The sequence below is a fragment of the Tenrec ecaudatus genome, chromosome 9 (assembly GCF_050624435.1).
Source record: "Tenrec ecaudatus isolate mTenEca1 chromosome 9, mTenEca1.hap1, whole genome shotgun sequence".
In the NCBI taxonomy this organism is placed as follows: domain Eukaryota; kingdom Metazoa; phylum Chordata; class Mammalia; order Afrosoricida; family Tenrecidae; genus Tenrec; species Tenrec ecaudatus.
In genome coordinates, this window is record NC_134538.1 from 162,890,297 (window position 1) to 162,917,635 (window position 27,339).

General features: G+C 52.4%; 1 protein-coding gene across 1 annotated transcript in view; it reads left to right on the plus strand.

Annotated features, from left to right (window-relative positions):
* Positions 1-27,339, plus strand: part of CNTNAP2 (contactin associated protein 2) — a 973,876-nt gene that overhangs the window by 652,873 nt on the left and 293,664 nt on the right. The window contains exon 13 of the mRNA XM_075557443.1: positions 7,137-7,337. Within this exon, the coding sequence (XP_075413558.1) occupies positions 7,137-7,337 (201 nt within the window). The remainder of the gene's footprint in view (positions 1-7,136; positions 7,338-27,339) is intronic.

A 27,339-nucleotide genomic window follows, 5' to 3' on the forward strand; every position in this document is an offset into this window, starting at 1 on the left:
CTGCTGCTGTGAGTTGCCATCAAGTCCATTGCAAATCATAGTGACCCCACATATGAAAGAGCAAGCCTCACTTTCGCTCTTAGGTGTGAGACACTTGGCAGCCACTGTGTCTATCCCCCTTGGCAGGGTCGCACTGCCTCTCTACTTTACCACGTCTGATGTCCTTCTCCAGGGACTGGTGTCCCTGACAATGTGTCCAAACCCTGTGAGAGGAAGTCTCACTCCCCATTCTGGCTGTACTTCTTCCCAGGCAGATGCAGGCGAGCAGCACCCACTGGGACACCTGGGGTGTGGCATTTTTTAGGACACCTGAAGATGTCCCTGAGTGCCTCCCTCTGACTGAGCAGCTTTAATCCAGGCAGATGAGTTGGTTCTTTTGGCTGTAGCTGGAACTTGCAATATTCTTTGCCGGCACCGTAGTGCGAGTGTATCCAGTCTTCTTGATCTTCCTTATTCGTGTGCAGAGGAGGCAATTGATAACACCCTGGCTTGGGTCAAAGGGCTGTACGGGGAAGAATAACGCCAGGGGAGTAGACAGAGTCGTCCATGTACCCAGGGGCGACATTCGGAAGGGTTAGAAGTGAGGCGAAAGTAGAAACAGGCGACACCGAGAGGAAGCAGGAAAGAGATATTACACTGGTGAATAGCTGAGTGGAAAACGGATGATCTACTCCATGAAACTTGACCCAACGCACAAAGAAAAATCTAAAACAAAGCAAGAAAAAGAGGGATTTCCCCACTAGCCTCTCCAACCTCCTCCTCATTCTCCTTGGCCCATTTCCAGAACCTGTTGCCATCCTTGGTTCTCTGACCACAGCTCCGGGTATTTCTGATGAGCCTTGGGGCTGGTTTGATTGGCGGACTCTCAACGTGCTCCCTGCAGTATGCTTTCTGCACCAAGAGAGGACCACTGCTCCTTGGCGCCAGATCTGCCGGCTGGCACCACGTCACTCCCCAGGGCAGTTGCCGCGACCAGGCTTTGCTCGGCTTCAGGATTCGTGTCCTCCACAGTCAGTCAGCCACCAGACAGATGCGAAATCATGTCTCATCCCCTTGATGGCAAAGAAGATGTGTGTCTCCATGTTCCTTGCATCATGGGGCTCCCCATCTGAGAAATACTGCTTCTTATTCTACATGCATTTCCCTCGGTCATCTGTCTGTGTAGTACTCTGGTAGAATGGGAACCACGTATGCTTCGCATCCTACTTTGGTGTGTAGTGACAATCTCCGAAACAGTCATCTCAGGCGCAGTTATGGGTCATGCCCCATCCCGAGGAAGGGAGAGTGGTGGCAGTTAAAAGAGCCTGGAAGCAATGAGGCCGATGGGTGGTCACAGAGCGAGATACCCTCCACCGCGAGAAGGATTGGCACAGCAGTGGTGGTTGGCTCCATGGTACATGGGGTCTCCATGAGCTCCGTCATCATCAACATCATCGTCAACAAGAGCATCACCAGATACCGCTCCTTGCCCGCCCACGTCTCCCCTGGGCCTCCACTTCTCGCATGGTGGATGCTCTTGATGAAGAAGCCCCCGCTTGTAAGCACTCGTCCCTCCCAGGATGTCACAGTGTGCTTATTTTATGTGTTTGCGAGAAGAAATAGAAAATATATTCTGTGCTTGGCTCTACATGTTTGAAGAGCTGCTTCTGCATTAGGTCTTTTAACCATCTGGAATTCATTTTTCTATTCAGGGGTTAGTACAGAGATCTAATTTTATTTTTCAATAAGACTAGCAATTGCGCATGTCTCAGTGATTTATAATGCCCACTCTGGTTTAAATCAAGTTTCCATCCAGACGTGGATTTCACTTTGTTTAGTTGTGTTGTTTCACGCATGCTTTCCTCTCCTGGTTCCCCACGCCTGCGCAGAACAGCCGTGAGTCGCCAGAGGCCATCTCCGCCCCTGTGCATTCTTCTCCTTCCAGAGTGTCGTGGCTCTTCCTAGAGCAGGTCTCCATCAGACACGTCAGCTGCTGTGAGTCAGAGCACCCCAGCAGCAGGGAGGTTGTTTGGTTTTTGTTGTACTTGGTTCCACTTATGCACAAAGACACAAATTAATTCTTGAAATTTGGAATGAGTTTATTTAACTTATAGATCCATTGTAGGAGAAATGGATATATACTTATGATCTATTATACATGTATGGATCCATCCAATCCACAAGTATGTTATATTTCTTCATTTATGTGACTTCTTTAATATCATTCAATTAAAGTTAATTTTTCTCCGTAACATCTTATCTATCTTGTGTGAGATTTTACTTCACTGAATGTATTATATTTCATTACAAATACCATTTGTAAGACATTATGCTTTTGCATTATTTGTTTTTCGGCAATACAATTAATTTTTGTGAATTGTTCTTTTATCAATTGATCTTTAGCAAGCTAAAAATATTTTCTCATTAAGCCTGAAAATGTGCCCCTGGCCTTTATTCTAAACAAGATATAACTCATTTTTATTATTTACGATGAGCATGGCTTCTCTCTTTATCATGGCTAAGCCTCCAGCACCACACAGCCTAGCAGTGAGGACCACGTTCCTCTCTGCCGATGAGGTCAGAGGGTTCTCACCACGCTCCCTTCACCGTGTCCCAGTTCTTGCTCCTTTCTGAAGAGGAAGACCTTCATCTCCTCTTGCCCGTAATCATTTCTCAGGAACGTAGACAACTACAGCCAAAAGACAAGACGTGAAGAACATTTTTTGGCAATGCCCTGACAGGTGTCCTGTGGAAGTCACTGTCCACCTGGGACCCAGTCTTCAATCCCATGTGCCCAGCCCCTTTGCCCCACAAGGTATCTGGTCAGAGCAACAACAGCAAAACCCAAGCCCCCTACCATCAAGTCAATCCCAATCACAGCAGCCTATGGGCTAGCGCAATCCCTGGGGGTGAGACTACCGTCAGTAAGGAGCAAGCAGCCCCCTCTTCCTTTAAAGGGTGGCTGGTGAGTCTGAATCCCCAAGCTTGTTGTTGGCAGCATCCCCTTGAGCCTCCCGTGTTATCAGAGCTCAAGTGCCCCTTCCACCGGCCCCTCCTTCTGTGGCTCTTCCCTGCCTGCCAGATTTGGGGCAAATGTAACATCTACCAGGGTACTGGTAGAAGTACGGCCAGTGTGTCCCTTAGAGGCAAGGATGGTGAGACTTCATCTTCATACTTTGGTCATGTGGTCAGGAGAGTCCAGTCCCTGGAGAAGGGCGTCGTGCTTGGTACAGTGGAGGGGTGGTGAGAAACAGAAAGGCCCTTGACGAGATGGACCGACCCAGCGGCTGCAACGCTGGGCTCAGGCAGGGGACCACTTGAGAGGATGGCGCAGGGCCGGGCAGTGTTTCATTCTGTAGTTCACACGCTGGGCTCAGGCCGAGGACCACTTGAGAGGATGGTGCAGGGCCGGGCGGTAGGTGGATCGCTTGTGCCTCAGGTCACTGTGGGTCGGAACAGACTCAATGGCACCCTACCAATACCAGGTCTCTCCGGGCTCCCCAGCTTGCTCGCTGCACAGCCCCCAGCCAAGGTGGCACCTGTCTGTGATGGGGGACGCAGTGCTTCGTGCTTATTCACCTTATCAGACTGCCAGCTCCTGAGGACAGGGAGGCTTGTCGTCCTCTTGGGACCCCAGAGCCCTGCCTGTGCACAGCACCCACAGCTGAGTCTTGACCTGGGGCTGTAGCCGTGTGCCCAATGATGCATGATGACACGTGCCAGGCCCCAGGACCTTTCTCCTCATGTGCCACTCTGCCCAGCCTGGTCGCAGGCAGACGCCAGGGAGACATTGCAGCAAGCCATGTCCAGAATGTCTCATTCCCCAGGCATGTTCACACTCTGCTTCAGTCTGGGGCAGGAACCCTGCTGGCGTAGTGAGCAACATGTGGGGCTGTGAACCGTGTGGTCAGCAGTTCAAAACCACCAGTGAGTGAGTGAGTGAGTGAGAGAGAGAGAGAGAGAGAGAGAGAGAGAGAGAGAGAGAGAGAGAGAGCGAGCTAGAGGAGGCTTCTTATGCTCATGCATAGATACAATCTCAGAACCCCTACGGTAGCTTTCCTCTGTCCTCCAGGCTCACTAGGAGTCAGGGTAGACCTGGGGGGGTGCACTGGGGGTCGCTCAGAGCAGCACAGGGTGAGGGAACCCCTGGGTGGGGGTCTGGAGGGCAAAGGGCAGGCAGGCAGAACAAGCAGACCAAGGGCCCTGCCTCTTAGCATCCTCCAGGACCCGGCTTCTCAATCGGCAAATGAAGAGAGTTCAAAGCTATGCCTTGCTGGCAACTGGCTGGTTCACAGAGCACGTGGAAGATGTGTCCCCTTGGCCAGACACTCCCGAAGGACTGCCTTTCTGAGCTAGTGGCATCGGCTCTCTGCCGGGCTCCAGCGTAGAGCGAGAGATCCTGGCGCAGAGCTTGCGTGCCGCTGGTGTCCATTGGTTGATGAACGAGGAGGCCAGTCCTTGGAGGGTTATAAGCCCCCCAAATTGGCTACGGTTCATAAGACTACAGCGAGGCTTGCAGGTGCACCGGATCGATTTATTGGCTTAGCTCCAGAGGCTGCGGGCTCCCTGCTGCTGCTAATGTTGTCCTGTGGGCTCGGGCTCATTGCACAACGGCTCCACATGAGCCCAGTGTTGTAGCCACGGTGTGGGCCCTTCTCCTCAGGGGCCTTCCTCTATTACAGTGACCCCCGCCTCGCCACGCCTGATGTCCTTCTTCAGGGACAGGGCTCTCCGTGGAGCTCACTGCCAGGAACTCAGTGCTGACTCATCACGGTCCTACAAGACAGGCTTGAGACTCACTCTTTATGGGAGTAGGAAGCCCCAGCCTTGTCCCTCAGAGTGGCTGGTGGTTTCAAACTGCTGATCTTTTGGATCGCAGCCCAATGCATAACCACTACGCCATAGACACCCCAAATAAATGGTGTCTGTCACAGTGGAGCGAATCTGCCCAGGGTCAGAGAGAAGGCACGGGACCAGGTGAAGGGTCCTCTGCTGCACATGGGTCATCCCGATTCGAGGACAGGAGGGGTCAGGTAGGGTCGGGTCAGGTCAAGTCAGGTGCACTGGCAGAGTCCTGGGTCCCGCTCTTGTGGGCACTCTGACAAAGGGGAGGAGCCCTTTGCAGCCACTGGACGGACGCCCGAGAGCTTTCGACTATGCCACAGGCTGATGGCAGGAGAGAGACCTAATCCGATGAGCAGAGGTTTAATTAGGTGGGGGAAATGCAGAGGTCTGGATGTAAATGACAATTAGCTCACTGTCAGATCTGTGTTGGGAAGTGATGGATGACTCAATGACGTGCTGGCTTTCACGATCCTGGGCAGTGGGGGCAGACAGCTCCCTCCCTCCCACCCGTCCCATCTCCAGGAACAGCGTGACCCCATAGCAACCCACCCCGGGGCCTCCTTCTTGCCTAATACTGCCTTCAGAGCCCTGTGTCCAGCTGGGACTCAGGGACAGCCTCAGCATGAGTGAGGTGTCCCTTCTGTGACAGATACTTCCAGAGGGTGGACACGTCTGCTCCTAAATGCAGGGCATTCTAGATCCCCCATGTGTTTTAACCCATTGAAGGCATTCTCGTCCTTGTCCAAATCGTCCTCTCTTTGGCCGATGGGCGCCTATTCCAGTTGGCCCGGCCTCATTCTCCCCGGAAGCTGATCTGTCTCTGTGGGGCGTGTTCTGTGCTCACCTTGGGCATCAGCTCCTCCTCCAGGAAACCCTGAATCATCCTGATGGGAAGTGGTACCCAGTGGTCTCACTTGGGACTGGGTTTGGTCCTTGCTTTGTGGCTTCTTCAGTGGACATCCCAGGACCAAGGTGCACATTGTGAAATCATCCAACTGGAGTCCTTCAGGATGCTTAGTGCAGAGCTGTAGTTCAGCCACGTGGGTCTGCCCGGGAGAAAGAGGGAGCTCTCTACTCCCGTCAAGAGACCCAGGGAGCAGGGTTACCCTGACACATGGGGGTGCTATGCGAGGGATTCCACTGGATGTCTGTGGGTGGTCATAGATCTGAAAGCCCTGGTTCTGCCTTAGTTTCCTCGAACTCCCGTTGCAGGAATCCCACACATGGACAGTCCAGCAAACTCCATTCTCTCACAGCCGAGGAGGCTGGACACCTGAACTCGGGGCACCAGCCCCAGGAGGCTTGGCTCTTGCTTCCCTTCAACTTCAGTGGGCCCGGCATTCCTGGGAGCTCTCCTTGGGTCTTGGGACTCTGCCTTCTCCTGGGTCTAGATGGTTCTCGGCGCAGAGATGCTCTTCTTTCTTGGTGGTTCTGAGGTCCCTCTCCCAGGTAGAACGAAAGGTGTTACGGGTAACACTGCAGGAAACCTCCCCTGGCATTGGGCCTGGGAGGTGACTGAGTAACCCCTTATACCTGATTGGTTGATCACCTCAGATGACATCATGGGGTGACTGCATCATCACACAACTGCTGCACCCTGAGGGTCCTGGCCCTGCCAAGCTAACACACCTGTGGGAGACACAATTCAATCCAGGACAGTACCTAACTGAAGGTCAGCAGTCAACCCCCCCCCACCCCCCATGGGGCCTCGGAAGACAGGGGGTCAGTCTGCCACTGTGAGGTCGGCCCTGAAGCCCCAGGAACATCCTGAGCACAGGGGTGGATTGGAGGCAGGATCAACTCAGTGGAAGCTGCTCGGCCTGGGTCATCACCTGCTCCTGAGCCCAGGTCCAGCACACCTGCCTCCCTGCTCTGTGCTGCCCCATCCACCACATGCTGAGCATCTGCTAACACGGTGCAGGGCCTCCGTGTCCCTGAAAGGCCACGGTGCAGAGAGCATTGGTTGGGGGTACGCAGACGCATGTCTAGTAAGAGCACACCGTGAGCCCCAGCAGGCAAGGCTCAGGGAGCACAACTCCCATGGGAAGGAGTCGGTGGGGGAAGCAACCCCTCTCCCGGCCTCAGCCAGACACCGACTGTCCCTTGGTTTGCTTCCGTCTTTATCTTCAGGATGTCTGGGCTTGCTTTCAGGAAGAGCGCTCTCCCCTTTCTGTCTGTACATGGAGAGCTCAGGGCTGAGGCAAGGCGGGGCAGGGCTGCCAGGGCACCCCTGGAAGCATGTCACTCCTTAGCCGCCTGGCAGGTAAAGGTGTGTTTGTATCCTGACACTGCTATCCCCACTCTCCCCACAGAGGACAAGGTGTGGACCATCGTGTCCCACGACCTACAGATGCAGACAGCGGTGGTCGGCCACACGCCTGAGCGGTTCTCCGTGACCCGGCTGGTGTACAGCGCCTCGCTGGACCAGATCAGCGCCATCACCAGCAGTGCCGAGTACTGCGAGCAGCACGTCTCCTACGTCTGCAGGATGTCACGGCTGCTCAACACCCCAGGTAGGCGAGGCCGAGCCATGTGCCCCGCGCCATGTGCAATGGCAGTTGCAGCTGGGGACCGCATGCCCGTGACCAGGACGGCCCCACCAGGTGCACAAGCAGGCTCTGTGTTCCAGCCCTGCCAGGCCCACCGGCAGATGGTTGCAAATAAGCAAAGCCTGGTAATGAGCTTGTTTTGCGAGGAGGAAGTCTGGAAGGTTCAGCCAGCAGCTGTCTGGCTCTCAGCATCTCCAGGTTTTGTGCTTATGCAGAGGGTGTGTGTGTGTGTGTGTGTGTGTGTGTGTGTGTTGGATGCACTCCATGGACATGGGTCTGAGTGCTTTGAGCATGAGGTGGGGGGGGCATGGAGTTAACTGTGGTGGGTTCTATATTCCCGTGGGGACCTCTGGAGAAACTCAATTTTGCTATTGGTACGAAGGCGTCCTGTGGGGATTTGAGATGCCAGGCCCTGGTGTAGGAGAAGCTGGGAATGAATTTGAGGGCTTTTCTGGCCCATTGAAACAAGACGACAGATAATTACCTGCTTCTCTAACTAAAGTCACGTCTCCAGATTGCATTTCTGATCCATTGATAGGTTGGTTTCTGAATGCTGTAAAATGCATTCCCGCCTAGTTCTCTGAGTCCGTTTCCATGAGCCAGCCTTCTGTCTGCCCGGAGAACTGATCTGGGGGGCAACTGATGTACAGGATGGGGCAGCGGTGGATGGACCCAAGCTTCCTGTAGCCTTGTGTTTGGTGCCACCAAAACAAGAAGGCACACATTTGATTAAAAGTCTTTAATCTGCAGTGTTTAAAGCTCGTGTTTGCTGTGATTGGTGTGCGTGTGCGTGTGTGTTAATGCCCCGTTCCAAATATCCATTTCCTCACGCGTAACTAAGACTGAGTTATACGGGGCCTTCTGTGGTGGTGCTGGTGGCATCTGTCTGAATACAATTAAAACAAGTATTAAATGATTCTATAATAGCTGTGTGCTTCTATTGAACGGCAGAGAGCCTCGCCCTCAAGAGTTCGTGTGGGGATGTCTGGTTTCTAATATTCCTTCTGAGCATGGGTTTTTGTGTGCGTGGGGAACTTGTTTTAATTTGATCAATATTTGGGTGTGCTGTGCCAATAACTAAGAAATGTGGGATTTCACACCGCCGACTCCTCTCGACTTCTACACAGATCAGCCAGGCCATTATCAGTCGGCAAGCTAGCTCTCTCTCTCTCTCTCTCTCTCTCTCTCTCTCTCTCTCTCTCTCTCTCTCTCTCTCTCTCTCTCTCTGCTATGAAATGCAATCAATTTTAAAGTCTGAAAAGTGTGGTTTGTCCGTCTGTTCTGGAAACGTGACTATCAAGTCTTCCGTACTTGACTTGATCAAAGGCATAGAAACTAATAAAATGTGCCTTATTCCATATGGTAGGGCATGCCCATTTGAAAATGAAAGAACTCGTTCTACCTCGCAGTAAAGACCTGCCTCGCATGGCTGCCCCACGCCGCGGCAGGCCAGCTTGTCCTGAGCCTCTGCGCTCCACATGCAAATGATCAGCCACATCCGCACTTGTAAAAGGTAGGCACCACGACACAGGGGACCCCGCGTTTGAAATGAGCGCCTCAAGAAGTGGGTCTGAGGAAGCGTCATTAGAGCCACTGGGGTAAGACCCCATCAGCAACAGGGTGCTTTGGACGGCCAGTGCCTCTCCCTGTCTGGACACCTACTAGCTGGCTTTTAAGATGCGCATCCGCATGCCTTGAGTGCCCTGCCCTCATACGCTTATTGTATAAATCACATTGTGCTTGCTATCTGGTAATTTTCCGCGCGGTATTTACCCCTACATTTATAAAGATTTATTTAATTGTAGGGCTAGGAGATCGATTTTCTCTGTTTTTCTGACTCTATTTAGTGTGGTTGTTGGCTCCAGATTCTCATTTGTTTTAATTCCTCGAGGTAGCCTAATTCTCCTAAGTCACGGTTTTATTGTTTCTTTTGGTGAAGGAGCAATATAAATTATCTGTCCTTCTGGGTAGTTGACTATTAGATTTTGTATCTATTGAAAAGGAGTTATGTTCACAATTTTGGGCTTTAAAGTAAGCTGTGTAAAATTCAATATACTTTGATGACACTAAGCCGTGATTCAGTGGCATCCTGAAGAAAGAAAGCAAGGCCCGGGCTGGGTAACAGATAACCCATTTTCAGCCCGTCCGTCTAAACGTGGGCGCAGTTTGCCAAAGATTGAATTCTCTGAGTGAGTGCTATGCATGGCAGGAAGCTGTGAACTTTAACTCTTGGAATGGCATCTAAAAAAGGGAAAGAAAAAAAACTGCCTCATTGCAACTGGAGATGAACATTTTCAGTAAATGAGATTTATCGGGAGTAGTCAGTATATTAATCAAAAGCTTAATCGTGGGATCTAATTAATCATTGTATTCCATCGCCTTCTGAGAACTGGAGAGTAAATTTAATTGGACAAGCCCGAGAGAGAGCAATAACGAAAAGGGAGAAATAAGAAAATCAAGTCTAGTGAGCTCTGGCGGGCAGGGAGGCGGGTCTCCGAAGCACGCAGTGGTTGCACTGTGCTCCTGGGGGCAACGGTGGCCGGGGGCTCTCTCGGAGGCTCTGATGCAGCAGCTCGGGGGTCCCATCCGCTGGTGTTGGTGTGGCTAGCTGCTATGGAGTTGGGGTCACGCTAAGCATCGCACACACACCCTGGCTCTCCTTCCATAGCTCTGATGTCCTGAGCTCAGTGGCTGGACTCCAGGGTGCTGGGAGGGCAGCTTTGTGGGAGGGACAGTTATTGACCCCACCATGTGGCCTCCAGGCAATGGAAGGGGCAGCAAGGAGGGCTGGTGAGAGAGGAGAGGAGACAAAGGGTCTGCATCAGTCACTCATGAGAGCCAAGATCACTGAGAGAGAGGAGCTGAGTCCAGGTGGGTGTGACCTGTCTGCTTTTAAGAAGGAGAAACTCGGGAGTGTACCTGTAAAGGGAGGAGGCGGCCGTAGAGAGCACAGGGCTGAGGAAAAGAAACAGAAAGGGAACGGGATAGATTCCAGAAGGGATCCAGGGCTTAGGAATCTCCTGGTGAAGGAAACCCATCTGTGATAAGGAGGGAGGTAGAGACTTTCCTCAATTCTAACTACTAGGGGGTAGACACTCCCCCCAAAAAAGCTTTTCAAAGCTATGTATTTAATTTATTTTTACAAAACAACCTATCACCTCCAAAGTACTCTCTATTACACTTCATACATTTGTCAAATCTGTGATTCCATTCTTGGAAACATTTTTTTAAACTCACCTTTGGATGGCTGACAACGCCGCCCTCATTTTTTCTTCGCCTCTTCTACGTCATCCAATCACTGTCTTTTCATGTCTGTCTTCATTCATGGAAACAAAAACACGTCTCATGGAGCAAGGTGAGGCGAGTAAGGTGCCTGGGGCCAGAGAGTCATGCTGGTTCTTTACCAAAACTGGGGCACCGAGATGGCTGCGAGCAGGTGCATTGTCTTGGTGGCAAAACCAGTCCCCCAAAGGCTGCCACACATCAGGCCTTTTTTGCCACACACTGTTACGCAGTCTTCAGAACCTCAAAATAGAAAGATTGATTAACATTCTGACTGTGGTGGAACAAACCCCAAATGCACCACGAGTCAACATTTTCGACCATTTGGAAAGTTGACGGACGTCCAGAACAAAGTTTATCATCAATCGACATTTCACCTTTTTGAAACAAGAAAACCACTTGTACACTTGAGTTTTTCCTGTAGCACTGTTCTTTGTAAGCTGTGTTCAAACATGACAACAGTTTCTGCAGCATTTTTCCTGAGCAGGAAACAAAATTCACAGCCACACACTGTTCTCTTAAATCGGCCTTCACAAAAGACAAGGTTCAAGTGAAAGTGCTTTTGTGAGAAAATTCACTGTGACCAGAGAGAACCTTCCAGGCGATGCCACTGGGTGCACTAACAGAGCGAGTTGCTACATCCCCGCCTAGCAGGAAAAAAGCACACTGTGAAAGCTCTGTTCGGCCCAGTGGAGCTTTGTCTGGGTTTTTTGGGGGGGACACCCTTGTATTTTGACTCATTTAACTTTCAAACTTGCCCCAAGCAGACCCCATGGTCTTCCCTTGACAACAGCAGTCTGAGAGGTCAGTAATCTCGTGACACCGGTGTGGGAATGAGGAAGTTGAATCTACATTTGAGTCTTACTGTAACCCTTTCTTTCTGACACGCCAAGCGAGTGTGATAACACAGGGAGCAGGGGGCCCAATGACACCTGGAGAGGACGGAGCCAGGCAGCAGGTCCACCACTGCCTCTCTCTTCTCCCGTCCCACCGTGGACCTGCTTCCTCCATTACTGACTCTCCACCCATGAGTAGTGCGCCTTGCCACGGGACACCGCAAGGCAGGTACTGGTCCGTTCCGTTCTGATGGCTCATGCACTCACCGTTAGTGCACCCAAGCCCACTGCTTCCAGTAGACTTCGATGCATGGCAGCCCTGCAGCAGAGACTAGCACAGACCCCGGGTTCCCCAGGCTTTGGGGAGAAGGTACCTCATCTCCCTCCCACGGAGCAGCAGCTGTTGACACTTCCTTATTGCCCCTCCTGGACTCTGTCCCCAAGTCACACTGAGCTGTGAGGCAAGGCTTGGACGTGCATTCGCCTTCTAAACACGACGCAGAGGGTTTTTCTTTCTGCATCTTATTTTCTGAGTTCCCTGTGTCGCTGAGCTTTTTGATGATGAAAATAATGATGAGGGAGAAGTGGGTGAGTTTGGGAAATCGTTTCTTTATGTTCTTCTGGTGAGAAACCAGAGCCTCTGATTCTGAAAGCCGGATTCCAATCGCGTCTTATCCCAGGAGGAATCAGAGAGAGCAGGAATGCCATGCTAGCATGAGAATTATGACTTGGAGGTTTGCTCCCTTGGCAGAGAAGCTGGCCACACGTTTTCTTAGGTTTTGTGCCAGTCCAGTACCCTATTGAAAGTCTTCTTTCAACGAAGATCTGACATGAGAATGATGGCACCTTAGAAATGACCCTGGAGCAAACTGTCCCTTGGACGTCGCGGGGTCTCTAGTGTGTGCGGCGTGTGTGGGACGGCGCCTCACCGGCTAGACTTGAGTGCTCTGACAGCCAGAGAACCTTGTCTTTTTAGTTGTGCTGTAGCTTGTCATAAAGATGGTGCAAATGAGCATGTGGCCACTAGCCGGTTCTAAAGATTTAAAAACGAAGTTTAAATGGTCCTCGCAGCCCCATCACTCATCTTTCTTCGGCTCTGGGAAAGGAAGAGGGGAGCGGAGGGCTCATCACATGTCCTCTATAAAGATTGGCTTAATAGAGCGACAGATGCTTCCACTGTTCCTGAGATGGCCAGCCGTGTGATCAAATGTAAGGGATCTGAAGGGAAGAGCACTGGCAATTCTACCACATTTCTCCATGAATGTTTCTTTGTGGCTTTCCCCTACATATAATGCATGTGTCTCCCCCATATTTTTTTTACAAGTTGAATCCATTGCCTGTTTAGTCTTTTTCTACCTGACATCAAATCATTCACATTGTACATCATTTTAAAATCATCTACTTCACTGGCAGTATAAAATGAGGACAAAGCTCACGGACGAGATTTTGTTAATTATGTTGAAACCCTATCTCACAGAGAAGATACTGAGTAAAAGAATCCGAGCTTTCCTACGTTGTGGGGTGCCCTTGAGTCCGTGTTGACTCCCGGGGACCCTCACCCCCATGGCAGGGTAGAACTGCCCCCATCGGGTTCCCTGGCCTGCGGTGATCACAGGAGCAGATGGCCCAGGTGTTCCTGCAGTCCTGAGCTGCAGGAAGTACACTAGACCCCAAATAATCTGCTGGGTGCTATGGAAATACAGCAAGGACGAAGACATCCCCAAATCCACGGTTCTTAACAGCAACCCTATAGGAAAAATATATTAACAACAACAACAACAACAACCCTGTAGAGCAGAGTAGAACAGCGCCGTGGGGTCTCCAGCGTGGTGAGGCCTTGCCGAAGCAGAGACTCTTCCTGACGCGATGTCATTGCTGCCTGGCTGGAGGGAAGTAGCCGTTACTCTGTCATTACTGAAGACCCCAGAAGGAGGTCAGCTTTTGGCTGCTAACTACCAGGTCACTGGGTCGTGCCCACCAGCCACTCGGAGGGAGAGAAAGGAGGCCCCTTCTCCTATAGAGACTGCAGTAGCAGAAATTCGGGAATGTAAAGTCAAAGTGACCCAATTTGTGCACGAACAAAATAAGACCTGCGTCTCGTTTCAAAGGCTGGCTTCCCGAGCGGTTCGATTCCTGCCTGAGACACACAGCAGCGGCACGTTGTCGGACAGCGGGCCAGAAGGTGAGCCCCTCGGGTCAGAAGACGCTGTACACGGAACTGCAACAAATCTCCCTCCTCCAAGCAGAGTCCCCCGTCGTGACGTGGCTGCACCACCGCCTCGGGGTCTTCATCTGCTGGTGGGGCATGGCTCCACGTGAGCAGACACAGCCGCACCCACCGACTCAAGGGGACAGGCCGTGACAAATTGGGGGCCTCAACAACACAGGTGGACACAGCGGTAGCAGAGTTGGGTGCGGACACCAGTGTGAGGATGGCCCGGGACCAGGCAGCGTTTACTTCTCATGCACATCAGTCGCGGTGAGTCGGAACCAACTGGACCGCCCTGACAGCAGCCACGACGGTCACTGACTCGCAGTGGCGCCTTGGGACTGGTTCAGGCAGCGTCTGCAGTTATATGTAGACTTCACAGGAGCAAATTGCTAAGTTTCTCACCCAAGGAGCAGGTGAAAACAAAAACAAACTTTCCTTTTCCAAAGAAGTGTGTGACCTTTATAAATGTCTATTTTGACCTATTGCCCAGAGCCCTGGTGGTCCAGTGGTTACAGCACTCGGCTCCTGAGAAAGGCTGGCGGTTCGAACCCAGCATCCGCTCCTCAGGCTACAGATGGGGCCGTCTGCTTCAGTCAGCGTGGTCGCCGTGCAGATCCGGGGGCAGTCCCGCCCCGTCACAGGGCTCTCCCGGAGCTGGGTCTCCTCACCGGCACACCACAGCCGCGGCCCAGTGGGATGGACAACGCTTCCCTAGCATGGTCCCCAGTCAGGTTGTGTTATAAATGGAGATCCTCGCTGTGCACCCAGTGCTCCCGGGGCATGGCTGGAGAGGGGTCTGTTCAGTCAGCACGAGGCTCGTCATTCCGTAGCGTGAATCCCATTTGGAAGACACTTCACTTGGGGAGGATTCATTCCCTCGCCCAAAGCCAGGGAGCAAACGTGGCAGGGATACCCTGCCATGGTGAACGCCACGCTGTGTCGCTGTGTCTGTGGCCACGCGGTCCTCTCAGCCACGTCCGTCCGCTGGGACTGCAGACCCCACGTGTTCTCTCCCCCACACTACAAACAAGGGGAGAGGAACCAGAACCGAAGGGAAACAGGGCCCACTGGTGAGCCGATGGCCGGGAAGCTGCAGGGAGTCCACGCCTTCTCCTCGGCGGTGCTGCTGGAGCCGTCAGCATAACTGACGGTGAGGCGGAGCAGTTTCATCAAGCCCTGAGCCCAGCGATGGCTCGAAGCGGCCCAGTCGCAGCTCCTGGAAATGCTAGCTTTGGGTTTCATTATTTATTTCGGTCTCTCGCATTTGGTCCTGACAAGTCTGTTATAAAAACTAGGGTGTCGTTGACAGTTTGTTTGGAATGAGATTCGAAAGCATTTGATGTGCAAGAAATGAAGCCAGGCCTATCTTTGTGCCAACACTTGACTTTCCTGCTTTTAACAGCAAGGAACTTCCAACAGAATGTGCGGGTCGCAGTTGGATGAGATAAGAAAGGGTTGCAAAAGGCTGCCTGCGCCGCTCCTGACAGATGTGGAAATGAAGCACCCGGGCTTTCTGCTCTGATCTTTCGAGAAGACCCTCCGACAGAAGCAGCCGCAACCACCACCACCGGGCCGTGTGGCCAGGAGCGTGCAGATCTGGCTCCTGTGCTGCTGCTCTTCTGGGCGATGCCCCCAAGAGAGGAAGGGCAGAGAGCCCCAGGGGGCCAGGTGTCTGCCACCGGACACCAAGGAGCCGTCGGGGCAGAGGTGTACTTACTCATTGGCTCTACAGAAGGCCAGAGGTTCAAGTCCACCCAGAGGGCCTCGGAAGAAAGGCAGTGATCGACCTAAAGCATCCGTCCCTGGAGCGTGGTTCTCTGTGACACACAGGTCACGTGAGTCCTACCGAATCGTGGCAGCAGACCCGCTGCTCATTCTCTGCGGCAAGGGTCGTTTTCTACTGGGAGAGTCAAGTAGCTCTGGTTTGGTTCTGTAGTGGGAGGAAGAGACAGGGGGCATGGACACTGGTCACAGGAGGGGACAGGGTCAGGGCCTAGTGAGGATGGCACTGGTCGCAGGAGGAGAAGGGGGAAAGGAGGGAAGGGCCTTTTCAGAGGCAGCCCAGTGCCAGGCTGCCCGCCCTCCGTTCTGCGCAGAAGGTGCTGGCGCTGTGGACCGTCTCCCTGTAGGGGGCTCCACGTTCATTTGAGTCTGTTTCCAAGCACCAGACGGTGTGTGGAGAGGGGAAGGAGCCCAGTGCTTGATCGTGTCCTGTTTCTGCTCAGTAGCGTATAAGATATGTGTGGGCATGGCTCCACGGGAGAGGGGCGAAGAGGGTATCCAGAGGAGGCAGGATGTAATTGGGGTTAGAAATGGAGGGGAAAGGCCTATGAATATAACTCCTTGAGAAAATAAAAATAACATTGCGCTGCAGTGCCAATTCCATCTGTAATGAGAAAGTGCAGAAACAACGAAGGTGCCTCCGGTTACATTAGGAAGGACTTAGCACGGATCTCATCTGGGCGCCTTCTTGAGATGGGGTGCCTGACTCTCCCCTGCACACAGGGTTTAGGCGTCTCAGAGAGAAGCTTCAGCTCTGCTCCCAGGTCACGTTCCGGAGGCTGCAATCACATAAAGCGCAGAAGACCAAAGGCTGTCTCCGGCATCTGTCACCTCCTTAATGAATTTCCCCATGCAAAGTCAGTCCCAGGCAGAACCTGGTTGAGTGGCCCTCTCCCTGCCCTCCAACAGCCCCAACTCTGTGGGACCCAGAGAGACCATCGCCAGGCACAGTGCTCATCTCAGAGGAGGACAGGGACCATGGAGGGGACAGAGCGGTGGTTTGGCACAGCGCCAGGGTCAGACAATGAACCTGGTGCAGAGGCTCCGTCTGTGGTGAGGAGCGGAGTCCTCAGGGCATTGGGGCCCGTGTGGGAGAGGAACCAGAAGCGGACGCTAGTGTTTACTTTGGAGGTACGTCCTAGTGCTAGAGACAGCCTTGTGCCTGCTGAGTGAGCGCTCCTCAGACTTTGCCTTGTGTTCACCCTCACGGCTTTCCGAAACACTCAACCCACTGACGTCGTTGACCTGCACAAGTGGCTTCCCATGTGTTTTAGGTAAACATCTCTTCTGTACATGCATAGTGTCCTTTTCTCAGTAGAGCTCTAGGTCCATCCCTTTGGCTAGACTAATGATACTACTACTAAAGATCTCATGGCGGCTCCTTAGCTTATTTCTCAATGAGCTAATCATACCGCCTCCAGAGTGGATCGGGACACATATAAACTTGAGCTATATGAATGGATTTTGATCACAATCCTAATCAATTCGTTCTTAAGATGCAACCCTGCTCAACGCTTGTCTTCACAAGTGGTCACTGAAGATATGGATGCTAGAGTAAAGTGATATAAAGAAATCAGAGGGCGCCCAGCTACCAGACAGAAAGCTGTCTGGGATCTTAACAACTTTTCCTAAAACAGGCAACCACCTAGGTGAGGTGTCAGCTAAGTCCACATGGAAGGAACACACCAACCCATGTGATCCAAGGACTGTGAATAAGAAAATCCAACGTCAGCAGAGGGAATTGTAGTACAGCTTAAATTCTGAGCCCCAGTTTGCAGAAGGTGATGGAGACAATGAAATCCCAGAATCTACGAGCAGAGCCTCCACACAGGTTAAACTTCCATTGAACTCCCTCTAACCATTGACTAGGAAGTTAAGTAGTCTGTCCTCAGACAGAGTGCACTGGAAAGTGGATTACTACAGATGGAGTGAGGTTAGAATTTAACATATTATCATTTGTTTTCCCTTTAGACCCATTTATAATCTGCTCTAGTGTCTATCATCATCTGTTTTCACTTGGATTGAGGTGGTTCTGTTTTATTTTGTTATTGTTTGAGGTGGGGAGGGTTGTATACTTTTCTTTGTGTGAAATTCAAGATCAATAAATCTATAGAGACGGTATTAGATTAATAATTCCTTTGGATTATGGCAAGGGAGGTAAAGGGAGTAAAGGGGAGCTAATAACAATGGGTCTAAGAATGAAGAAAATGCTCTAAAATCAATTCTGATGATGAGTAAGCAACTCTTTTTAATGTATTTAAACCACTGAGTGGTAGGCTACATGATATGTATGTGAATACAACTGTTAAAAGCAAATTATTTCTTAAAGGGTAAATGTTTGCTGCCCAGTGCGGATTGCACCATGGGCCTCGCAATCTGCCCTGGAGCCCTCCACCCGGACCTGTGGGTATCACCCTCCTTGGAGGCTGGGTTTCCCATGGTATGTTTATGAGGCCTTCATAGTATAGGGCATGTCCTAAACCTCAGCCCTCCTGAATGACAATGAGCAGCATAGATACAGAAAGGATCCCTTGGCAGTGCAGGGGTTAAAGTACCCAGCTTCTCCCCTCAAGGACCACAGTTCAAAACCACCAGCCACCCAGCAGGGGAAAGATGTGGCAGCTGCTTCCAAAAAGATGGCGGCTTCCTGGAAGCAGTTAGCTCCATGGACCAATGAACCACAGGGACGTCAGTCTCCACAACCCTGAGACCAGAAGAACCAGACGGTGCCTGGTGGCTACTACTGTCTGCTCTGAAGGGGCTGATGCTGGAAGGTCCCGCAAAGACTGTGGGGTAAAATCCACATCCTATAGACCATGTGTCCGGGTCTCACAGAGATGGGTGGAGCCCAAAGACCATATACAACCCTTAGTGACTCTTCGGGTCTGGAATTGAATTGACCCCATGGTTCAATTTCCAGCTGAAAAACAGGCAGGTCTACCAAGGGAACAATTCTTTACATTGACTTGAAATCCATATTGAACAAGACCCATTGGAGGTGTTTATGGGCAAAGATGGCCCTTGGAGGGTGAAGGTGCATGCAACCCGAGCTATGGTATTTTCAGTCACTTCGTATGCGTATGAAAGTTGGACATGGAATAAGGAAAAATGAAGAATTGGAGTATTTAGATTATGGTGCTGTCAAAGAGACTCATGGAGACTTCCAGAAGAACAAACCAATATGTTCTGGAAGACGTACAGCCAGCAAGCGCCTTAGAATCGAAGGTGACACAATATTGTCGCTCATGCTCCAGACATGTTGTCAGGAGAGACCAATGACATCGTGCTTGGTAAAGTAGAGGGACACTGAAATAGAGAAAAACCCTCGGCCGACGGATTGACCCCGTGGCTGTGACAGTGCCTCCAGCACAACACCCTGTGTAGGGATGGCACAGACCGAGCAGAGTCCCGTCCTGTTGTGTGCAGGGCCACAGTGAGTGAGACACCTAACAACAACACCATGAATGACCATAACCTCGTGAGGCCCATGCCTCTTAGAACAGCCCGTCTTTAAGGTGGAAAGAACCAAGTTGAGCCCAGGAGAAAGTTCAGAGGGTGAGGACAGGAGGGACAGAAACAGGAAACCAGAGAGGAAGAGGGACTGGGGAGGGGGTCATGCTGAGGTGTTGCAGTGGATGAGAGGAAACACACAGGTAAGAGGTTTTGGAGGCAAGCCTGATGATTTGCTCTGTAAGCCTTCACCCAATTCACAGCATTACAAACAAGACAAGAACTTCACCCATAGAACCATGACGATCACAAATGGTTATTTCACACCAAAAAGAAGGAAGAGAGAGAGAGTGAGAGAGAGGTAAATAAGGATGACCACCTTGGAAACCCTGAGGCACTTGGAGTCACTGGGTTGGAAGCAACTAGATGGCAGTGGGTTTGGGGATGGGGGGTGGGGGGGTGGAGGTGGTATGTGATGTGACGATTGATAAGACACGGAGGAACATCGGGGCTTCCCGAGAAGCTGAGCCCAGGACCTTCTCCCAGGCCCCTCAGCGAGCACCTTCCCTGAAGCCAAGATGCTGAATTTAGGCCAGCCCCTTGACTGTGAGAGAGCCACCTACCTGGGGTCCTGAGGTCCCAGCTCAGCTCGTCCTCAAGCCGGGAAGCAAACGGGTACCGAGTGTCAAGTGCTCTGAGAGTTACGACTCAGAAAGTCCTGGGGCCTCAGAGTCCCCTTCCCTGGACTCCACTGGGCAGTCCCACCATCAGCCACGTAAGGGTCTCTCCTCCCCTGCATCTCCCAGCCTTTGCCTTCAGCTCTGCTCATGACCCCAACACCAGGGCCCGGGCCATCATGCGGGCCTAGGGCCTGGATTTCCTGGACGGGAAAGGCTCTGTGGACGATCTTATTCCCAATCCCTACAGAGAATCCCACAGAACCCCAGCATGACAACACAAGACCAGGGCAACAATCTCTTGGCATCCTGCCAGGCCTGCATTTCGGTGGGAATGTACCAGCCCCCATCACCCCACACAGATAACGGGGTTCCTTTCCAAAGCTCGGGAAAGACAAGGGCTTGGGAACGCTGCCCACAGAGAACGACATCGGACTTTTATCCAGCTATGGGGAAGGTAAAACCCATGGCTGAGAGGCTGCTGTTCTTACAGAAACCTTGGCCTGTGCCTCCCCGGGGGGCTGCCGGGGGACCCCTCCTCCCTCCCTGAGAGTGTGCACGGCGATTCCGAGCGGTTCCTTCTTCTGGGGCTTCCATTTCGAGGCAGCTGGGAAGAGGAAGAAACCCTTGCTCAGCAGAAGAATGAATAAGTCCTGGCATGTGAAACCACTGCGCCCTGACCATGCTCGCAGGGGCAAAGTCTGTGGAGGCTGAAGAGCCACATGAGCCCATGGACTCATCCGCCAGCCAGGCACCAGCTGCAGGGGCTGACTGACCCAGAGTGTGAGGGGCTGAGTGGGAGGAAGGGCTTTCCGCACAGATGCTGGAGGACACGGGAGGGCAGGATGGGAGAGAAGCAAAGGCCATGGCCGGAAAAGACAGGACACGCAGTGGACAGCCAGATGTGTTCGACCCACATCTGCTTGGCAGCAGGTTTGTCCCCCGGAGGAGAAAAGAGGAGCAGAGAATTGCTGATGACAGGAGACCCTCAAAGCTACCAAGGCACTTGCTGACTAATGAGGTGATGTCATATGCAGGCGCCGCTTGATGCCAAATTTGCATAATGCCTGTCTTCCCTCAGAGACTGCTGGGAAAGAATACCAACAGCCCTGAAACGAGCTGGAACACAGGACCACAAAGCACACACCGCTCTTGGGGTTTAGGGATATTACCCATAACTCCCCACCCCACCCTCTCTGGAGCGTCTCCCGCACCCCCACCACCCCGGGGGTGCTGGGAACCTAAGACCGAGCTGAGAGTTGAACTCCTAGACAGAGACACCGCAGAGTAGAGGGTGCTGGTGTGGACTAGGCAGGGAGCCCGGTGTGGAGGAGACAGACCACTGTCCACATGGCCACCTGTGTATCCAGGACTGGGGTCAAGGACTCAAGGACAGCCCTTGGCCAGTCCTCCCCCCTCCCCGGAAGCCAGCTCCTGTCCTGGCTACTCTCGGGTTTTCCTTATGTCTCCATGTGAAAGGAGATCTCTTCCCTAGGTCGCAGCCTCCACCAACTCCCATGTGCACAAAGGAAGGCCCCTGGAGCTCTGGTTCTCAGAAGTCCCGGGACTCCCACCCAGTGTCCCGGCCCTCTCTTGTGAGAGCCCTCGGCCCCCAGCGGGACCAGCTGCCTACAGGTGTTAGGCATGTGCTGCTGGGTCACAGGCGAGAATGACTGCATCGCAACCTTTCAGGGCCAGTTCCCAACTCAGCCATCCCTGCCCTCTCGGAGCTGATGCGCACTGACCACTTCTGTCCTTCGAGGGTCACTGGGCGGCACAGAGGCCTGAGTACTCTGCTACTAATCTGCAAGATGGACTAGGCCAGCGAACTGCTTCCGAAAGCCTTGGCCTTGTGATCCGTCACGCCACAGGGCACCCTGTTCTTCAAGCCCAGGGGAGGGGAGAGGAGGGGAAGGTGGGTGGGGGAATGAACAGGACTGGGCTGCTTTGGGGCTTGTAGCTGTCCTACCTAACAACGGAACAGCACAGAGACGGTACTTGCAGCGAGGCCCCCCTTCCTGGGGAGACAAGCTGAGCCCACCGCAGCCATGTGACTCCTACCCATGGTGACCCTAGGGGACAGAGAATACCCCAAAGGGTGTCCAAGAGGCAGATGGCCACACCTGTCTCCCAGGTAGTAATGGTGGATGCCAACCACCAGCCTCCCAGTAAGCCGCTGACAACTCTAACCAACGTGCCACCAAAAATAAAACCACGCTCACTGCCATCGAGGTGACGCTATAGGACAGAGGAGAACTGCCCCTGTGGGTCTCTGTCTATGGGAGCAGAACTCAGGATGGAGAACTGCCCCTGGTGCTTTGTGTCTATGGGAGTAGAAAGAACCGAGGAGAACTTCCATTGTGGGCTTCTGTCTATGGGAGTAGAAAGCAGGACCGAGGAGAACTGTCCCTGTGGGTTTCTGTCTTTGGGATTAGAAAGGAGGGTTAAGGAGAAGTGCTCCTGTGGGCTTCCATCTATGGGAGTAGAAAGCAGAACAAGGAGAACTGCCCATGTGAGTATCGATCTAGGGGAGTAGAAAACAGGACCAAGGAAAACTGCCCCTGTGGGTCACTGTCTAGGGGAGTAGAAAGCAGGATGGAGGAGAACAGCCCCTGTGGGTCGCTGTCTAGGGGAGTAGAAAGCAGGACAGAGGAGAACTGCCTCTGTGGGTCTCTGTCTAGGGGAGTAGAAAGCAGGATGGAGGAGAACGGCCCCTGTGGGTCTCTGTCTAGGGGAGTAGAAAGCAGGACGGAGGAGAACGGCCCCTGTGGGTCTCTGTCTAGGGGAGTAGAAAGCCAAGTCTTTCTTTGGAGCAGCTGGTCGTTTTGAACTGCTCATCAAGGAGAAGCCACTAAGCCAGCAGGGCTCCTGCCACAACAAGCAGGAACCTCGTGTTGAAGGAGAGCCGCCTGGGGTGCCTGGGTTCTCCAGGGAATGATAAGGAGACTCCACGAGGTATTGGAGGAGGGGGAGGGGCAGAGACCTGAGGCTCAGAGGTGGCGAGGTCCCTAGTCTTGGCACTAAAGTGCACTTGGCTGCCATCTTCGCTCAGAAGGGGTGGGCAGATGTGTGGGCAGCCTTTGCTTGCCCGCCCCTTGCCTCCCACCTCCATCCTAGTGACAAACACACAGGAAGGCATAAGCAGGTACCCCCAGACCCCAACCCTGCTGTGCATGGAGAACCCCTCCCTGACAAGACCTGTTCACCCCTCTTACCCTCCCCCTCCCGTCTCTTCCCAGCCACGGCAGATGCCCCCATCTGTGCCCGTTCCTGTCTCCTCTCAGCCATGTCAGGTATCCACTTTTGTCCACTGCCTCCTGCCTCCCTCCCAGCCATGGCAGATGCCCTCTCCTGCCCCCAGTGGAGAGACGGAGTAGGAATGATGGTGGCAGTTACCTGGGGAATGTGGCTGAGCAAGATGTAAATGTCTAATCTGTCATTAGACAGAACACCGGGCCACTGTCCCTCCAGGCTGCTGCCTGCAGAATGGAGTGGCACCATCCTGCCGCAGATGGCTGCTCGGCATGGGTGCCAGGAGCAGAGGACACCCTCCTGAGGAGCTGCCTCTACACTCAGGCCATGACATCCTCACGCAGCCAACTCACTAGCTCCATCCTGGTCAACCCGCTTCCTTCCATCTGTCAGGGCTTGTGCAATGATTACATTAACAACAGACAGAGAGTTCTGGAACTCCCTCCTAACTTAGGAGCCGGTCATTAGCCTCCACCCTTGGATCACCTAAATCTCTCCTGAGCAGGAGAGGCACGTAGATGCGCTGGGATGTACCCCAACAAGTGTCAGCACGGTTCCACTGACTTCTCCTGAGCACCGGGCTTGCTGAAGGCTGTCCGTAACAGTACTCACAAATAAGCAAGATCAAAGAAGAATCGCTACATCTGAATGGTGGTGCTGGGGAAGAATATTGAAAGCACTGTGCACTGCTGAAAGGACAGACAGATCTGTCTTGGAAGAAGTACGGCCAGAGTGCTCCTTAGATGCAAGGATGGCGAGACTTCTTCTTATGTACTTTGTTGTTAAGAGAGATCAGCCCCTGGAGGAGGACACCATCCCTGGTGAAGCGCAGGGCAGCGAAGGGGAGGAAGGCCCTCAACAAGACAGATGGACACGGTGGCCGCAACAATGGGCTCAGGCTCAGGAACAAGTGTGAGGAGGCGCAGGGCCGGGCAGTGTTTCGTTCTGCTGTGCGCGGGGCGGCTGTGGGTCGGAGCTGGCACCTAAGGACAATAACGCCACCTGCCCAGCGAGAGACCAAACTCCCCTTGTAGCGCCCCCACGTGGATTAAGCCTCCGCTGACTCGCCTCTGACCGTCTCCAGGGGCCTGGCAGCTGCGTCGCTGTCGGACTGCGTGCACTGGAAAGGGGACTAAGGCAGACATAGCTCATTTAAAAAGTCACACCTATCACGTGTTCTCCATTTTGACCCATTTAAAATTGGTTCCAGTTTTTGTTATTTCTGCTTTCTTTTCAATTGAGTCTTTTCTCTGTTTCATTTTGATTTTTGTTAATGGGTTCGTTTTGTTTTCCTCTTGAGTGTTTTCGTCTACATGATCTCCAGCGAAAGGTAAATCTATTGGAAGCGGGAGCTGAATGAATAGTTTCTTAGGATGATGGCAGGAGAGTTGGGGGAAACTGAGGGCATAAGAATGCAGAAAATGTTCCCAAACCGCTTGAGGTGCCAACTGTACACCGACTCTTACTATGTTGAACCACTGAATTGTATGGCATGTGAATTGCAGCTCAATACAACTTTTAAAAATGTTTTTCATTTTAAAAAATCAAATAAAACAAACACCAGAATCCCCTGGCATGGTTTAGTTTGCCGAACCATGGGTGCCCTGATCTGTGATAGGGCCCTCCCCTGTCCTGGCCCCTGGTTAAGGGCTCTGGAGTGTGGCTTTGTCACCAGCCTGTAACTGGGGCACAACTGGAAAAGGTGGCGTGACATCCTTGGTGTGAGGAAGAGGCGGTGAGGGTGGGGGAGAAACGCCAGGGCCCTCCCGTGTCTGTTAGCCTGGACGCAAGGTTCAGCAGGGTGGACGCCCGGCCCATTATCGCCTGCAGCCCTGTAGGGCCTCTCCGGCTGACAGCAGCACGGACGAGACGTGATTGATGGGAGAAGCGGCTTCCTTCCTTCCGCTTCTACTTCCCTGGAGATGTGGACTCCGGGGACCACTGCAGCAGCAACCACGGAAGCTGCCGAGCTGCTCAGACCTTGTGTCCACGTGTGGACTTCCTCACGGATTCCCCTGTCTGCACAGCTGTCGGCCCACTCGTGTTTGCGTGGACACCAGCTGACCTTCCCTTCTCCGGGAGCTCAACGGACGAAGAGCAGGAGGGACCCGGCGTCTGTGCAGGGAGGTCCCTATGGCCCCTGAGATGCTGACAGATGTGAAGACATGAAACTGACCTCAGTACCCCATTTTCTTTAGGGATGCACGATAGCCAAGTCATCTCTCTCTCTACACGAGGCTCTGGGTGTTGCAGATGGAGGGAGAATCCATCCAGGGCTGCTCAGAAGCAAAACCAGGCCAACCACGGCATGGAGACCTCACGGGGTGCTGTTGGACTCAGGCAGCTCGGCCCATGGGTTGATTTTGCTAGGCTGCGTCACGTGATTGGCTATGAGGTCATCCCTGTTAGTGGTGTCCTGTGAGTGAGGAAATGAAAGGTTCCGTCCAGCGGCTCCCAGATGGCAGCTGGCAGAGCCCAGGCTCAAACCCATACCCCTACTCTTCTTTTTAACAGTTTTATTAACATAATTCACCTATCATACAATCCAGTGGTTTAAACACATTTTAAAACAGCGGTGGACTCCTCACCACAATCAATTTTAGAATATTTTCTTCTTTCTAATCCTCGTTATTAATCAAGGTACTGTTTCCAATCACTTCTCAGCCTTTTGTCTAAGATCAAGGTACTGTTTCTATGGATTCGCCGATCCTGCTGTCATGTAAAGAAAGATTATAAAAGGAAAATGGGTTTGTGGGGGGAGGGAAGCAGAGAAAATCCTCAATTGAAAAGAAAGCAGAAAATGATTAAAAACTAGAACAAATTTAGATTGTAAATGGGTAAAAAGAGAACAAATGATAAGGTATTGCATTTTCTACTTAACTGCATATACATTACTCCACTTTCCAACTCACTCTGTCGGCTAGCAAGGCTGTTCACACTCCTGATCTGTGGTCGGAGGAAATTCACGAGACCTTTAATCCACCTGGGGACCCTGCAAATGGATTGTGGGCTTCCACTGTCATCCGGAGCCTTCTGGCAAGCAGGTGCTCGGAATTTAAGCTCTAATCCTGTTCCCCCCTCTGGTCTTAGATTTCATTATTTACAATCCTTGGATCACACCTGCTGTACACCCACTCTGTTGAGGAGAGCACTCGGCTCTCCGTCCGAGCTGCCTGGTGAGTCGTTTTGGTAATGGGAAAGCAGAGGCTTGTTTTCACAGTGCTGTGGTGTGTGGAGGGGCGATATCAGAGATGGGCAAACTGCTTTTCATTTCTAGCTGTAATGCCACCAAAAAAAACAAACCAGTTTTCACTTTTTTGTCTTCACTGAGTACCAGCAATTAGTTTAAAAAGGAGAAACCAGGCCCTGCAGTCTCCGTGTGTGTCGTGAAAGCCCAGAGATCCCACACGCAGTGAAGATGGTCTCCCCTGAGAATCCAGAGAGAATCTGCTCAGAGAGATCCATCCTGAAGCTGGATAATGTTTTATGGGGAAAGGATAGCTCCTTTGACGTAGTGATCACTGCTACAGCTTGCATCGTCGCCTCACTAACAGTTAAAGCTCCTCTCCCATTCTTGTATCCAATTCCTTCCTGAGAGAGAAAACTTCTGCTTACTGCTCACGGAAGTGGTGCCTGAAGGGTAGCCCACGGGTGGGTTACTAAGTTTGTTGTCCGTATTCTTGTCAAAGGCTGCAGTGACTGGTTTTCCTCGGGTGCAGCTGAAACACGGGCTTGGTTTTACTTCTCTGGGGAAAACGCCAAGAGCCGTTCACTAACTGTGATTAGTTTGTGCGAGTCAAACTCACAGAGACTCCGTAGGACAGAAAACTGCCCCGAAGTGTCCCCAAGGCTGTCATCTTTAGGAAACATGCTGTGCCGTCGGCCTCCTTCAACGCAGCTGATGGATTTAAACCACTAACCTTCCCATGAGCCGCGAGCGCTTAACCACTGTGCCAGCATCAAGGTAGCCGGGAAAGTGCGGAGAAACAGGCCATGGTTGGACTAACGGCCTTGATCGTGATCTGTAGTCTCACTCAGTATCCTGGTGATGCGCTCCCCCCACCCCACCCCCATAACCCAGAGCCTAAACTCTCCAGCAAACTTAAAATCCTCACATCTCATTCTTAACTTTAAAATATCCGTCACCCTCATGCGTTTCGATTACTCCATTTTCCGCCCCCCCCTTTCTTGCTAACTCCACTGTCTGCTAGATTGGGGGAGGCGCTATTCCATTTCACAAAGTAAGTGTCTCATTTTCCATAACTGCCGTTATAAAAGCCGGTTCATCTTTAAGTGACTGTGGCTGAGGAAGGGCGGCCTGTCTCCCAGAATGTGCTTCGGCTGACGCCGTCTGGGAGTCCCTTACCGCGTGGGTCCCCGGGCTTCTCCCAGGGACAGCCAGGCTGGGTGGACCGGAATAGGACAGTAAGCAGGTGGAGCTCACGGCTCTGGATCATTTAATCGTAGTGTTTCTC